The sequence below is a fragment of the Musca vetustissima genome, unplaced genomic scaffold, assembly GCF_032173495.1.
Source record: "Musca vetustissima isolate MV318-11 ecotype Yass unplaced genomic scaffold, APGP_CSIRO_Mvet_v1 utg48367, whole genome shotgun sequence".
Classification (NCBI taxonomy): domain Eukaryota; kingdom Metazoa; phylum Arthropoda; class Insecta; order Diptera; family Muscidae; genus Musca; species Musca vetustissima.
This window is the reverse complement of record NW_026882453.1, coordinates 121,163-136,837: the sequence shown is the minus strand read 5'-3', so window position 1 is coordinate 136,837 and position 15,675 is coordinate 121,163. Positions and strand designations below refer to the sequence as shown.

Sequence of the window (15,675 nt, the reverse complement as noted above, 5' to 3'; positions counted from 1 at the left end):
TAAAAAATCCACGCCTTGTTGTAGCCTTGAAAAAATATTCTTTAAAAAATCCACGCCTTGTTGTAGCCTTGAAAAAATATTCTTTAAAAAATCCACGCCTTGTTGTAGCCTTGAAAAAATATTCTTTAAAAAATCCACGCCTTGTTGTAGCCTTGAAAAAATATTCTTTAAAAAATCCACGCCTTGTTGTAGCCTTGAAAAAATATTCTTTAAAAAATCCACGCCTTGTTGTAGCCTTGAAAAAATATTCTTTAAAAAATCCACGCCTTGTTGTAGCCTTGAAAAAATATTCTTTAAAAAATCCACGCCTTGTTGTAGCCTTGAAAAAATATTCTTTAAAAAATCCACGCCTTGTTGTAGCCTTGAAAAAATATTCTTTAAAAAATCCACGCCTTGTTGTAGCCTTGAAAAAATATTCTTTAAAAAATCCACGCCTTGTTGTAGCCTTGAAAAAATATTCTTTAAAAAATCCACGCCTTGTTGTAGCCTTGAAAAAATATTCTTTAAAAAATCCACGCCTTGTTGTAGCCTTGAAAAAATATTCTTTAAAAAATCCACGCCTTGTTGTAGCCTTGAAAAAATATTCTTTAAAAAATCCACGCCTTGTTGTAGCCTTGAAAAAATATTCTTTAAAAAATCCACGCCTTGTTGTAGCCTTGAGAAAAAATATTTTTTAAAAAATCCACGCTTTAAAAAAATATTTTTTAAAAAATCCACGCCTTGTTGTAGCCTTGAAAAAATATTCTTTAAAAAATCCACGCCTTGTTGTAGCCTTGAAAAAATATTCTTTAAAAAATCCACGCCTTGTTGTAGCCTTGAAAAAATATTCTTTAAAAAATCCACGCCTTGTTGTAGCCTTGAAAAAATATTCTTTAAAAAATCCACGCCTTGTTGTAGCCTTGAAAAAATATTCTTTAAAAAATCCACGCCTTGTTGTAGCCTTGAAAAAATATTCTTTAAAAAATCCACGCCTTGTTGTAGCCTTGAAAAAATATTCTTTAAAAAATCCACGCCTTGTTGTAGCCTTGAAAAAATATTCTTTAAAAAATCCACGCCTTGTTGTAGCCTTGAAAAAATATTCTTTAAAAAATCCACGCCTTGTTGTAGCCTTGAAAAAATATTCTTTAAAAAATCCACGCCTTGTTGTAGCCTTGAAAAAATATTCTTTAAAAAATCCACGCCTTGTTGTAGCCTTGAAAAAATATTCTTTAAAAAATCCACGCCTTGTTGTAGCCTTGAAAAAATATTCTTTAAAAAATCCACGTTTTGTTGTAGCCTTGAAAAAATATTCTTTAAAAATCTATGCCTATTCTGGGCCATGAAAAAATATTCTTTAAAAAAAATCCTAGCCTATTCTAGGTCTTGGAAAAAATTCTTTAAAAATCCTCGCCTATTCGAGGATTTAATAATAATTATGTTATTAAAAAATATATATTTTTTATATTTATTAATTAATTTTGTATTTATTTATATTTTTGAGAACAATAACATCTGATTTCATTAAGAACAATTAAACTGATACCCCATATCCAAGCAGGAACAGTTCGGCAAGGTACAACGAGCTCCAGCAGCTGGCAGTGTTGATGGCGGTAAGGCTGGAGCTAAATGACCCTGAAAGGTTATGGGAAAGGTGAGAGGCACAAACCATTTGGGATAGTTGGCTGTGGTCGAGGCGGTCGTGGCTGTGGCACATATATTACTGGACAAATTCAAGGCTGACTGGGAGTGCTGGAAATAAAAAAGATAAATTCAACATTCAAAATTATTTCAATACAGGGGAGTGAACCTAACTCACCACATTCCCCGCCGAAGAATAGACCGGCTTAAAGGCACTCTTAATGCCCATTTCATTTCTATGCAGTCGTCCCCCATCCATCTCCCTTAAATCCTTGTGATCATGAAAATTACCCGAAATATTTTCAATGGCCTTAATCAAATCGGAATCACAACGTTTCAAAATCAATTCCAATACGGAACGTTTTCGATGGGGGAAAATTTGCATTAACATTTCAATGGCATTCTGGGAGACTTGTTGACTTTCGGAGGTTAAGGAAATCGAATTGGTATCCTTCTCTCGAATTTGTGGTGATTCTTCCCTGCCTATATTTGTTTTTGTTGTTGTTTTTATTGAATTATCCGATTTTGGCTTGGGGCAATTTGCTGATTTGGGATTTATTTCTTCGATTTCTGTTTGTTGTTGTTGCTGTTGTTTATTTGGCAAACTTAAATCTTCTACTGCGGAACTTTCCAGAGGTGGGGGTTTCTCTGTGGTCAGTTGTTCTCCATTTAAACCAAAAATGCTACCCGGAGGCAAGGTGTCCAATTGTTGTCCTGTTTTTGTTGCCACCAGACGCAGAGCAATGGCATCTTCAACAGCTTGCTGGCGCTTCAGGGCAACCTGTAAAACAAGGAATGCAAGGAGTAGAGAGAGAGAGAGAGGGGGAAGAGAGAATATGTGGTTAGATGATTTTTTCAAGAATCCTTAGATGTGGTGGTCAGATGCTGGGCAGGAGCATACACCAGCTGATTAGTACAATTTGGTTAGAGGAATGCATGCCTAATGATTGGAACCTCAGCTTCATGTGTCCCGTACACAAAAAGGAGACAAGACGATGTACCAACTATAGAGGAATAAGTCTCCTTCCCATCGCATATAAACTGTGTGAACGACTGAAGCCAATGGTCAATGACATTATTGGACCATACCAATGCGGCTTCAGGCCTGGCAAATACACCATTGACCAGATTTTCACTCTCCGCCAAATCCTGTAAAAGACTCACGAAAAACACATCCGCACATAACACCTATTCGTCGACTATAAAGCCGCATTTGACAGCCCTATCCGTTCAGAGGTGTTTAAAGCCATGCCTACGTTCGGCATTCCTGCAAAATTAATACGGCTATGCAGGATAACTTTATGTTTCACAAGGTCAGCAGTTAAAGTCGGAAAGGACCTATCGGAGCCCTTCAATACAGAACGAGGATTCAGACAAGGTGACAATTTGTCGTGCGAACAGAAATGGCACTGTGTACACCAAACAACACATTTTACTCACCTACGCAGATTTCAAACCGATTACATCGATATGATGGGTCGAAAATTGCGTGCGGTAACAGCCACCTTTGAACAAATTAAGAAAGAGTCTGCCAAAGTGGGTCTGGCAGTAAACGTAGAAAAGACAAAGACAAGACTCGGACCAACTGTGGAACTTGAGAACTACAGCTTCGAGGTAGTTAAAAATTTTATATACCTTGGTACCGCCATAAATAAAACGAATGACATCAGTTTTTAAATTCGGAGAAGGATGTGGCCAATAGATGCTACTAGGGTCTAAGTAAGCTGTTTACAAACAAGGCCACATTCCGCCACACCAAACTCACACTTTACAAGACGCTGATTCTACCCGTGCTGTTATATGGATCGGAAGCATGTGTACTTGGGAAAGCAGATGAGGCAGCTCTTGGGGTGTTTGAAAGAAAAATTCTCCGAAAGACCTACGGGCCGATCTGCGTCGACGGTGAATATCGGCGTTGAATAAACCACGAACTTTACAATTTATATGCGGACATCGACATAGTCAGACGTATTAAGCTGCAGCGACTACGATGGCTGGGCCATATTCTGCGTATGAATGAGAATGCCCCAGCTCAAAAGGCATATAAAAGCGAGCCTACTGGTGGTTCCCGTAGAAGGGGAAGGTGACGAATCAGATGGAAAGACCAATTTTAGAAAACAACATCTTGGAACGTGATCTTTCGAATTGGAGGAGATGCGCACAAGACGCGCTTGGAAATCTTTTTTAAGCTAGGCTTATGGAACAACCGTTCAGTAACAAGCCAGCTAAGTAAGTAAGAATGAGGCGTAAATTTTTTAAAAATATTTTTTCCAAGCCTAGAATGAGTCGTGGATTTTTTTAAATATTTTTTTCCAAGCCTAGAATGAGGCGTGGATTTTTAAAAATATTTTTTTCCAAGCCTAGAATGAGGCGTAGATTTTTTTAAAAATATTTTTTCGAAGCCTAGAATGATGCGTGGATTTTTTAAAAATATTTTTTTTCCAAACCTAGAATGAGGGGTGGCTTTTTTTAAAATATTTTTTTTCCAAGCCTAGAATGAGGCGTGGATTTTTTTTAAATATTTTTTCCAAGCCTAGAATGAGGGGTGGATTTTTTTTTTAATATTTTTCCAAGCCTAGAATAAGGCGTGGATTTTTTAAAAATATTTTTTTCCAAGCCTAGAATGAGGCGTGGATTTTTAAAAATATTTTTTTCCAAGCCTAGAATGAGGTGTGGATTTTTTAGAAATATTTTTTTTCCAAGCCTAGAATGAGGCGTGGATTTTTTTAAAATATTTTTTCCAAGCCTAGAATGAGGCGTGGATTTTTTAAAAATATTTTTTTTCCAAACCTAGAATGAGGCGTGGATTTTTTTTTAAATATTTTTTCCAAACCTAGAATGAGGCGTGGATTTTTTAAAAATATTTTTCCAAGCCTAGAATGAGGCGTGGATTTTTTAAAAATATTTTTTCCTAGCCTAGAATGAGGCGTGGATTTTTTAAAAATGTTTTATTCCAAGCCTAGAATGAGGCGTGGATTTTTTAAAAAAATTTTATTCCAAGCCTAGAATGAGGCGTGAATTTTTTAAAAAATTTTAATTCCAAGCCTAGAATGAGGCGTGGATTTTTGTTTTAAAATATTTTTTCCAAGCCTAGAATGAGGCGTGGATTTTTTACAAATATTTTTTTCCAAGACTAGAATGAGGCGTGGATTTTTTAAAAATATTTTTTTCCAAGCCTAGATTGAGCGTGGATTTTTTAAAAATATTTTTTTCCAAGCCTAGAATGAGGCGTGGATTTTTGTTTTAAAATATTTTTTCCAAGCCTAGAATGAGGCGTGGATTTTTTACAAATATTTTTTTCCAAGCCTAGAATGAGGCGTGGATTTTTTTAAAAATATTTTTTCCAAGCCTAGAATGAGGATTTTTTTTAATTTTTTTTTTCAAAGCGATGACCATCAGAATTCACTGCCTTCAAATGACTTCTGCATGGTCCTCACCCCCCTGAAAAGCTGTAAAACCTCAGTATGGCCTTACATTTCCTTAAGTCCAATCAATTATCCACTACTGCTGGCCTTTTTTTTTTGTTTATCCTGCGGCAGTTATTTAAACAATTATTTGACGAGAGACAATTGAAATTAATATGCCGAACATGAGTTTATCTTTAACCGGGTGTTAAGACCTAATAGTATCCCCATCTCCAACCCTGTCCGCCCTTCTAAACACCATAATCCACATCCAAAAATCATCACCATTGCCTTAATTCGAATGACGATTATCCTTGGGGGCGGGGAAGGGAGACAAATAAAATATTTATTGTGGTTTTTGTTGTATTTGTAACATGACCTTTCGTCAACGAAATCTTGTCTTGTCTTGCATGCTCCGCCGAATAAAATAGGACGAACACTTGTGCAAACAGTGTAAAGGAAAATTGTGGTGGTGGTGGAGTGGAGGTAGGGGAGAAAAATTTGGAAAATTCCGTTTTATTTGTTAAGTTTATTTTTCATGTTGCTCGGAAATGTGTGTTTGCATTGTTTGTTTGTCTTGATGTTTGGTTGTTGTTGTTGTTATTTTGGTTGAAACTTGTTGGTTGCAAGGCGTTTCTATTTCACAGATTGAAATGCCGGTGGCGATGGTGGTGTCAAGTTTTTTCTCCATTTCCCGCTTTTTCCCCTGCCATTTCTAAATTCGTTTGACATTAACTCATCTCCTCATCAGTTGAACATTTAGGTATTTACATTTGTTTTGATTTAATATCATCAATTCATATTAGGAATAAAATAAAACTATCTATGATAGGGTGCAGAACTTTCACTCCCTTGGCATATCTTGTCTAGGAATTTGTCAGTTTATTTTGATGTTTGAATGATAAGGTATTCTCCAATGGGAATACATGGAATTGTATCTTCTTCCCAGAGGCATATTTACTTAATCAATTACGTTCGTTGTATTCCGAATGAAAGAAGTCTGAGAAGTCAGTGGCTAGTTTTTGGAGGTTTCGATAAAACAAACATCAACACATGTCCAAGAAATTAGCTTCTTCTTTTCAAGGATCAACAGAGACGTGGTTTTTATAACGAATATTTTTTAAGACACCAACAGAGGAGTGGATTTTTTAACAATCTTTTTAGAGGACAATTGCGAGCAAGTAGATGCCTACTTCGCTCAACTTACCCACCTGCATGACGAAAGCACTTCTTGTCCCGATAATAGTATAGAAGTACAATGGCAAAGAATTGCCCACCCCCTGCAGCAAAAGCAACAGATGGGTACCAAAAACCACCATCAAGAAACCCATGGTACGATCAGGAGTGTCGTAATGCTATTGATATGTACAGGAGTCAGAATGAAGTCCCAAAAATTCTACCAACGGATAAAACACCAAACCGAAGGCTTGGTGTTTCTCTGCACCCAGAACCAATAATAGATGACGGTATATAGTGTATACCACCCAGCCAAGATGAGGTCAGAATAGCAATCAATCGGCTGAAGAAGAATAAAGCTGCAGGTGCCGATGGGTTACAAGCCGAACTATTCAAGACTGGTGGTCAGACGCTGGTAAGGAGCTTGCACCAGCTGATTAGAACAATTTGGCTAGAGGAATGCATGCGCAAGGATTGGAACCTCAGCATCCTATGTACCGTGTACAAAAAAGGAGACAATACCATCGCATATAAAGTGCGACTGAAGCCAATGGTCAATGACATTATTGGACCATACCATGGCACAATGAATAGGTAGTCCATTTAGAGCAGCTGATGTCTTGATTAAGTGCGTAATTTCTACTTGAATTCGATGTGCAATGTTGCCAACCATGTGAAATATTATATAAGGAAAAATTTGACAGAAAGTCAAGACAAAAACAAAGGTTTTTGTTTTGATACATCACCTTATTATTGCATCATGGACCATACCAATGTGGCTTTTGGCCTGGCAAATCCACCATTTACCAGATTTTCACTCTGTGCCAAATCCTTGAATAGACCCACGAAAAACACATCGACACATTTCAACTATTCGTTGACTATAAATCCGCATTCGGGAGCCTTATCCGTTCAGAGGTGTTTAAAGTCATGTCTGCCTTTGTCATTCCTACAAATTTAATCCGGCTATACAGGATAACTTTAACTGGCACAAGATCAGCAGTTAAAGTCGGAAAGGAACCCTTTAACACCGAAAGAGGACTCAGACAAGGTGATAGTGTGTCGTGTGACCTTTTATCATCCTGCTGGAAAAGGTCATACGAGAGGCAAAGGTGAACAGAAATGACACTCTGTACACCAAACAACACATGTTACTGGCCTACGCCGACGACATCGACATAATGGGTCGAACATTAAGAGCGGAGTCTGCCAAAGTGGGTCTGGCACTAAACGACGCGCAAGACGTCCAGTAGACTCGAACCAAGTGTGGAACTTGAGAACTACAGCTTCGAGGTAGTCAAAGATTTTATATACCTTGGTACCGCCATAAATAAAACGAATGACATCAATTTTGAAATTCGGAGAAGGATAGTGATGGCCAACCGATGCTACTATGGTCTGAGCAAACAACTCAAAAGCAAGGCCATCTCCCGTCAGACCAAACTCACACTCAACAAGACGCTGATACTACCCGTGCTGTTATATGGATCTGAAGCATGGGTACTTGCGCAAGCAGATGAGGCAGCTCATGGAGTGTTTGAGAGAAAAATTCTCCGAAAGATCTATGGGCCGATCTGCGTTGACGGTGATTATCGCCGACGAATGAACCATGAGATGTTCCTGCTATTCTCGGACATCGGTATTGTTAGACGTATTGAGCTGCTGCGACTACGTTGGCTAGGCCATGTTACAGAAAGAACTATTATTAAGGCAGAGAGAATTTCGCTGAAATTTGTATACCCCCAGCATGAGGTCGACATTCAAAATACCCAATATCGATAGGAAAATTTATACGAAGGCTTTGTCATGGTACCCAGGTTTGAAAATTGAACCAGAATCTTGAACTTGGCTAAATAGCAATATACTTTTATTTCGATCAAAAATATTAATATGTATGGTGTCTTCGTTGAATATTTTAAAGTGTTGCAAAATCCATGCCTGTCGGACTTCTTACTTACTTAGCTTGCTTGTGACAGAACATTTGTTCCATAAGCCGAGCTTAAAAATATTTCTGCTTCCGATAGTACCCATGCTTCAGATCCATATAACTAGCACGGGTAGTATGAGGTGGCCTTGTTTTAAAACTGATTACTTAGACCATAGTAGCATCTGTTGGCCATCACTATCCTCCGAATTTCAAAACTTATGTCATTATGACGGTACCAAGGTATATAAAATCTTTTACAACCTCGGAACTGTAGTTCTCAAGTTCCTCCATTGGTCCAAGTCTACTGGACGTCTTGCGCGTTGATACCATCAGCTTGATCTTCTCGACATTTACTGCCAGTCCCACGCCATTACCGCTCGCAATGTTACACCCATTGTATCGATGCCATCAGCGTATGCGAGTAACATGTGGCGTTTTGATCATTTCTGTTCACATTCGCTGCATCTCGTATGACCTTTTCCAGCAGGATGTTAACCTTGTCTGAATCCTCGTTCGGTATTAAAGGGCTCCGATATGTCTTTTCCGTCCGACCCTCTGCGGTCTTTGAAAAAATTTTCTTTAAACAATTCACGCTAGTTGTAATTTTAGCTCCTGAAAAATTATTCTTTAAAAAATCCATGCTTGTGCCTCCATAGGTCCTCGAAATATTATTTAAAAATCAGCTACTAAAGGACTTTGGATCCTTAAAAATTTGGTTTTTGAAAAAAAAAAATATTTAAAACTTCAAGCCTGCAGCTGTGATAGTCCTAGAAATTTATTCTCAAAAATTGTTCTTTCCAATATCCGCGTCAGTTGGTCTTTCGATTCTTGAAAAATTAATTAATTAAAAAAATGTATGTTTCTGCATCCATAGGTACTCCAAAAAAAATATTCTATATAAATCCACGCCAGTACGGGTTTTGGTCCTTGAAAAATAGTATTTAGGGCCTTTAGTCCTTGAAATTTTGTTCTCGATAAATTATTTATAAAAAATCCAAACGTGTGCCTCCATAGGTTCTCCAAAAAAATATTTATAAAAAATTTACACTTGTGGTCTATTTGGTCCTAAAAAACTTTTTTAAAAATTCACTCAATTCGGGATTTTGGTCCAAAAATTTGTTTTTTTTTAAAATTTACGCGTTTCAGACTTTTTGTCCCAATTTTTTTTCTTAAAAAATCCACGCCTTTCGAACCTTTGGTCAAAAAATTTTTTTTTTTTTTAAATTTACGCGTTTCACACTTTTGGTCCCAATTTTTTTCTTAAAAAATCCACGCCTTTCAGATCCTTGGTACTAATTTTTTTTCTTTAAAAATCCACGCTTTTTGGACCTTTGGTTTTAAAATTTTTTTCTTAAAAAATCTACGCCTTTCGGTTCTATTTTTTTTTTAATTAAAAAATCCACGCCTTTCGGTTCTATTTTTTTAATTAAAAAATCCACGCCTTTAGGACCTTTGGATCTAATTTTTTTTCTTTAAAAATCAAAGCCTTTCGGACCATATTTGTTCATAAAACATCGAACCTTTGGTCAAAAATTTGTTTTTTTTAAAATTTACGCGTTTCAGACTTTTGGTCCCAATTTTTTTTTCTTACAAAATCCACGCCTTTCGAACCTTTGGTCAAAAATTTTTTTTTTTTTTTTAAATTTACGCGTTTCAGACCTTTGGACCCAATTTTTTTCTTAAATTTTTAATTTTTTTTTACAAAATCCACGCCTTTCAGACCCTTGGTACTAATTTTTTTTCTTTAAAAATACACGCCTTTCAGACCCTTGGTTCAATTTTTTTAATTAAAAAATCCACGCCTTTCGGTTCTATTTTTTTAATTAAAAAATCCACGCCTTTAGGACCTTTGGTTCTAATTTTTTTTCTTTAAAAATCAAAGCCTTTCGGACCATATTTGTTCATAAAACATCCAAGCCTTTCGGACCATATTATTGGTCCCAATTTGTTCATAAAAATCCATGCCTTTCGGACCTTTGGTACTAAAATTATTTTCTTTAAAAATCCAAGACTTTTAGACCTTTGGTTCTAATTTGTTTTCTCTTTAAAAAATCTACGCCTTTTAGACCTTTGGTTCTATTTTTTTTTTTCTTTCTAAAAAATCTTTCTTTATGCCTTTCAGACCATATTTTTTGGTCCCATTTTTTTTCTTAAAAAATCCACGCCTTTCGCACTTTTGATCCTATATTTTACTTCTTTAAAAACATACACCTTTCGGGCGTTTTGTTCTAATTTTTTCCTTTAAAAATTCACGCCTTTCGGACCCTAAATTTTTTTTTTAAAAATCCATGTTAAACCACGCCTTTCGGATCCTATTTTTTTTTCTTCAAAAAACCACCCCTTTCTAACTTTTTATCCTATTTTTTCTTTTAAATTCCACGACATTTGGATCCTTGATCCTAATATTTGGTTTAAATAATTCACGCATTTCGAATTTTTTATCAATTTTTTTTTTAATCCAGGCTTTTCGAACTGTTGGTCCTAATTTTGTTTTCTTTAAAATCCACGCCATTGAAGTTTTGATAGTCCTTGGAAATATACTCTTTAAAATTCCAAGACTGGAGTTCTGATTTCCCTTAAAAAAAATCCACTCCTGCGCGACCTTAAAAATAACTGTCTAGGTCAGTGGAGTGAACTTCTATAGACAGAAGTTTGTTCCCGCGATGTTTTACGAATATTGTCCAGCATTGATCGTTAGTTTTACTATTAAATATCAGCTGTCCACACTCACCTGTGCCGCCATAATACGCTGCCGCTCGAATATCAAAACGCACTTCGCACAACGGCAATTCTTGTAGGTGCAATGTTTTTTGTGGCCGCGTAACTCCGATATCCAGCCATGATTACGGCAACGGGCACATTTTGGTACGCGATTACTACCGGAGGCACCACCACCAGCAGCAGCACCACTGCTGGCCAAGTTAAAAGGACCACTGTCATCCGTCGATAAATGTGATTTCAAAGATTTGCGAGATTTTTTACCCATAACCGTTGTTCCAAGCACCACCGCGGATGCTGATGCGGATGGTACCTCAATTGTTGTAACATTTTCTGCCGGCATTGGTATAGTGGTCATTGTTATTAAATGGAATTGACTTTTCCGTAAATGTTTCGCAGCGAACGCCAAAGAAAGTCATTTGTAACGGTTTTAAAGTTACGACGTAACTGATTCGAACGGAAAACCACTTGACAAAAATGTTACAGTTTTGAGGCCATTTCTTGCTACACTTGTGGGAGGGTGGCGAAACGGTTATTATGCGCATGATCAGGATAGTTCTTGCCTTCAATTTCGAAAACTTTGTTACAAGGATTTTTGGATGTTTGTTACAAGGAGTTTTGTTACACTCAATGGAGAGCTTGAAGAGAGAATGGGGGAATGGGTGGAATAAGTTGACGCCTCTTTTATACGACAATGCTATTGGTGGATTGGTATTTAAAAGGAGGGCAAGTATACAGGATGCTTGTTTAGATAGTCACTTCTCATATCTTTTTTTGTTTAATTTTGAATTAGACGAACAAGTCAGAAAGTCGACGACCGAAAAAATGATAATAAGGTGTGGATTTTTAAAGAATAATTTTTTCAAGGCTACAACAAGGCGTGGATTTATTAAAGAATATTTTTCAAGGCCTTAAATAGGCGTGGATTTATTAAAGAATATTTTTTAAGGCCTAGAATAGGCGTGGATTTATTAAAGAATATTTTTTTCAAGGCCTAGAATAGGCGTGGATTTATTAAAGAATATTTTTCAAGGCCTAGAATAGGCGTGGATTTATTAAAGAATATTTTTCAAGGCCTAGAATAGGCGTGGATTTATTAAAGAATATTTTTCAAGGCCTATAATAGGCGTGGATTTATTAAAGAATTATTTTTTTCAAGGCCTACAGTAGGCGTGCATTAAAAAAGGCCTAGAATAGGCGTGGATTTATTAAAGAATATTTTTCAAGGCCTATAATAGGCGTGGATTTATTAAAGAATTATTTTTTTCAAGGCCTACAGTAGGCGTGCATTAAAAAAGGCCTAGAATAGGCGTGGATTTATTAAAGAATTATTTTTTTCAAGTCATACCAAAGGCGTGGATTTATTAAAGAATTATTTTTTTCAAGTCATACCAAAGGCGTGGATTTATTAAAGAATTATTTTTTTCAAGTCATACCAAAGGCGTGGATTTATTAAAGAATTATTTTTTTCAAGTCATACCAAAGGCGTGGATTTATTAAAGAATTATTTTTTTCAAGTCATACCAAAGGCGTGGATTTATTAAAGAATTATTTTTTTCAAGTCATACCAAAGGCGTGGATTTATTAAAGAATTATTTTTTTCAAGTCATACCAAAGGCGTGGATTTATTAAAGAATTATTTTTTTCAAGTCATACCAAAGGCGTGGATTTATTAAAGAATTATTTTTTTCAAGTCATACCAAAGGCGTGGATTTATTAAAGAATTATTTTTTTCAAGTCATACCAAAGGCGTGGATTTATTAAAGAATTATTTTTTTCAAGTCATACCAAAGGCGTGGATTTATTAAAGAATTATTTTTTTCAAGTCATACCAAAGGCGTGGATTTATTAAAGAATTATTTTTTTCAAGTCATACCAAAGGCGTGGATTTATTAAAGAATTATTTTTTTCAAGTCATACCAAAGGCGTGGATTTTTAAAAAATATTCAAAGAACGCCTGGAATATTTTGTATATACAATTCAAATATTCCCTCATAGCAATATTTGATGATGGCAATAGTGCATTCTTGGGCTGTGTTCAGTAGTAAGTAGCATTGCAGCCGTTCAAACTGTTGTATGTAGCTTTGATATTTACCAGTAGAAGAAAAGAATAAAGTATTAAAAATAGGGAAAAAAATCTTTCATCGCTTAGGTTACGAATTTTTATTTAGAGTATTTAGTTTTATATATGAATATATATTTATTTTATAAATCTACATCGTTTATTATATGTTGTATAGGTCATACATGACCACGTACTTGTTATTGACGCAAATGCAATGCCGTTCAAACTTCAATGTTTGTCGCAACTAAATGATAACGCCGTGCCATTAAAATACCGTGACAACGGAAATATAACTTAAAAGTTTATGAAATTTGGCTTCTATAAAAATATACAAAATAAACAATATGTATATTTTATTAAAACACTATGAAAATACAATTTCCTAGGCTTAATTTATAAAAAGTACGTTTACATTCTACCGGATTTCGTTAACCCAGTGGGTTAAATTGGCAATTCCATTGTATATATGTCAAATAAATCCTCATGAAGTAGGTTGACCCGGTAAAAAGTTCTAATGTAAATGGTGTTTAAGGCATATATCTAACCCCAAAAGAAGTCACGGAATTCGGAAAGCTCCACTAAAAAAATTGTGTCCATCTGAAGCGAAAGCATGAGACAATTAGTGGCTCAAGAGAAGAATAGAACCCTCGAATTAAAAAGGACATAAATTCCATGTTTCAATTGTTAATAGTCTGTTTCAGAATCTATAAGAATCTTCTATTGATTGATTTTTTATTTTTCCTTTATAAATTTGAAAAGTTTAACCACTTTTACAGTACGGGACACATCGAATGATGAGGGATGAAGGGATGCTAAGTTGTGGAGGGTTGCAAAACTAGCGTGTGAAAATATACAAAACACAAAACTTCACATACGGGATGAACTTTTCGGACAGCAGTACCAAGCGTCTCATGATATACTAAACAATGCAGTCTCATACTGTCATAGAGTAGTATTGTATTGGTGGCCAATACAGCTGGCGGGTACAGCTGTCTAAGAACAATTATCTTAATGATATGAAAATACATTTCTTCAAGTTTATTTTCAATATTACTCAAAACTTGATGATGAAAATTATAGCATTTTTATACCCTTTTTTATGGAGGGTATATTGATTTTTTCATTCCGTTTGTAACTCATCGAATTGTTCATTTCCGACCCTATAAACTGTATATGTACTCTTGATCAGGGTAAGGCTACGTTTAGACTACTAAATCCACTCGATCTCAAATGTCAATTTCATTGCGTATACGTAACGTTAATCCTGTTCAAAAATCCAGTGGATTATATTTGACGTATAAACAATGGAATTGACATTGAAGATCGAGTGGATTTCGTAAATCTAAACATACCTTAAGATTCTAAGACGATCTAGCCATGACCGTAAGTCCTTTCTTCCTGTTATAATTTGTTATATATCTTATGAAAGAAATAGAGATAAGGTGCTGAAAATTAGCATTGACTTGTTTTTGTCTGCAGGCAGGTTAAGTTCGAATATTAGGCATAGCACCCATATAACGGTACCTTCAAATTTTTACATAATGGTTCTTTGAAGCGTTTTTCAACCGAATTCGTTGAAATTTGGCACATTGTGATCTTATTATGTAGTAAATCTCTCTACTAAAAATTATAAATATAAGACCATTTTTTCGGGTAGTCCCCATATAACGGTACCTTCAAAAATTTCTTTATTTTGGGGTTTTTTAGTGCGCTTTTCAAACGAATTTGCTGTAAGTGGGTACTTTGCGTTCTTATATATATGTTTCTGGTAACCCCCATATACCGTTACCTCAACTTTTCGATATTGTGGAGTTCCTGTGCGCACTTTCCAATCGAATTCGCTGTAACTTGGCACTTAGAGTTAGTATTGGGTACCAAACATCTCCAGTAAAAATTATAAAGATAGCTCCACTTTTTCTGGTAGCCCCCATATAACGTTAACCCCAAATTTTCATTATTTTGAGGGTTTTGAGCCCGATATTCAATCGAATTCGCTGTAATTTAATATTTTATAGTCGTTTTAATATTCGCCCCTTTTTTGGGGGAAGCTCCCTCTTTTTATATTAAAAAAATTAACTGATTTATTCCGCGTTTTGTGATTGCTGCCTATGGGCGTATTCCACCATAGTATGGCGGATATATTATACCCTACAAAATATTAAATTCTTAGCCGATTTGGCCATATGTTATAGTCATACGACCTACGGAGGATATCGACATAAAAAAACTAGAACGTCAGGTTCGAGAACGAACTTTATCGGCTCGCGTTTAGATCTAGACCCTATTTAATGCAGTATTTTTAGGATTTTATACACATGTTCCATCCTACCATGCCTTGTCAATATCGGCCCACATTTTATAGTTTTGAGTTTTTTTTGGTAAAATCTCCATTGCTGAAATTTGTATTTGGTGCTCATTATTGTTCACAACAAACACTTAGGTATCCAAAATTCGGCACGGCCGAACTAAACGCCTTTTTCACTAATTCGAAGCTAACCTTGATGTAATTTGCCGAAGAAAATCTATGATATTACAAATTACCCGAACATACGCTATGCTTAAAATGTTGCTGTTGAAGTATCTTAGATATGTACTGCTTATGGCAGAAGATCTACGGCCGAAAAATGAATTATGTGTGGCTTAGCCAATAAAATTCAAACTATGGAACTAAGACCCGGAAAAATATATAAGATGCCAGTATACATATTTTTCTTGATACACATATTCTACAGACCAACGAATTATTTCTTAAGTAAATACAGTCACTT

General features: G+C 35.7%; 1 protein-coding gene across 1 annotated transcript; it reads right to left on the bottom strand.

Annotated features, from left to right (window-relative positions):
• Positions 1 to 1,500: 1,500 nt before the first annotated feature.
• Positions 1,501 to 11,200, bottom strand: LOC133328860 (doublesex- and mab-3-related transcription factor A2). Its single transcript, XM_061537370.1, has 4 exons — positions 10,856 to 11,200; positions 2,134 to 2,398; positions 1,796 to 2,031; positions 1,501 to 1,728 (listed from the first exon to the last, which is right to left on the bottom strand). The coding sequence occupies exons 1-4, from the start codon at positions 11,198 to 11,200 to the stop codon at positions 1,501 to 1,503; spliced, it is 1,074 nt and encodes a 357-aa protein (XP_061393354.1).
• Positions 11,201 to 15,675: the final 4,475 nt, after the last annotated feature.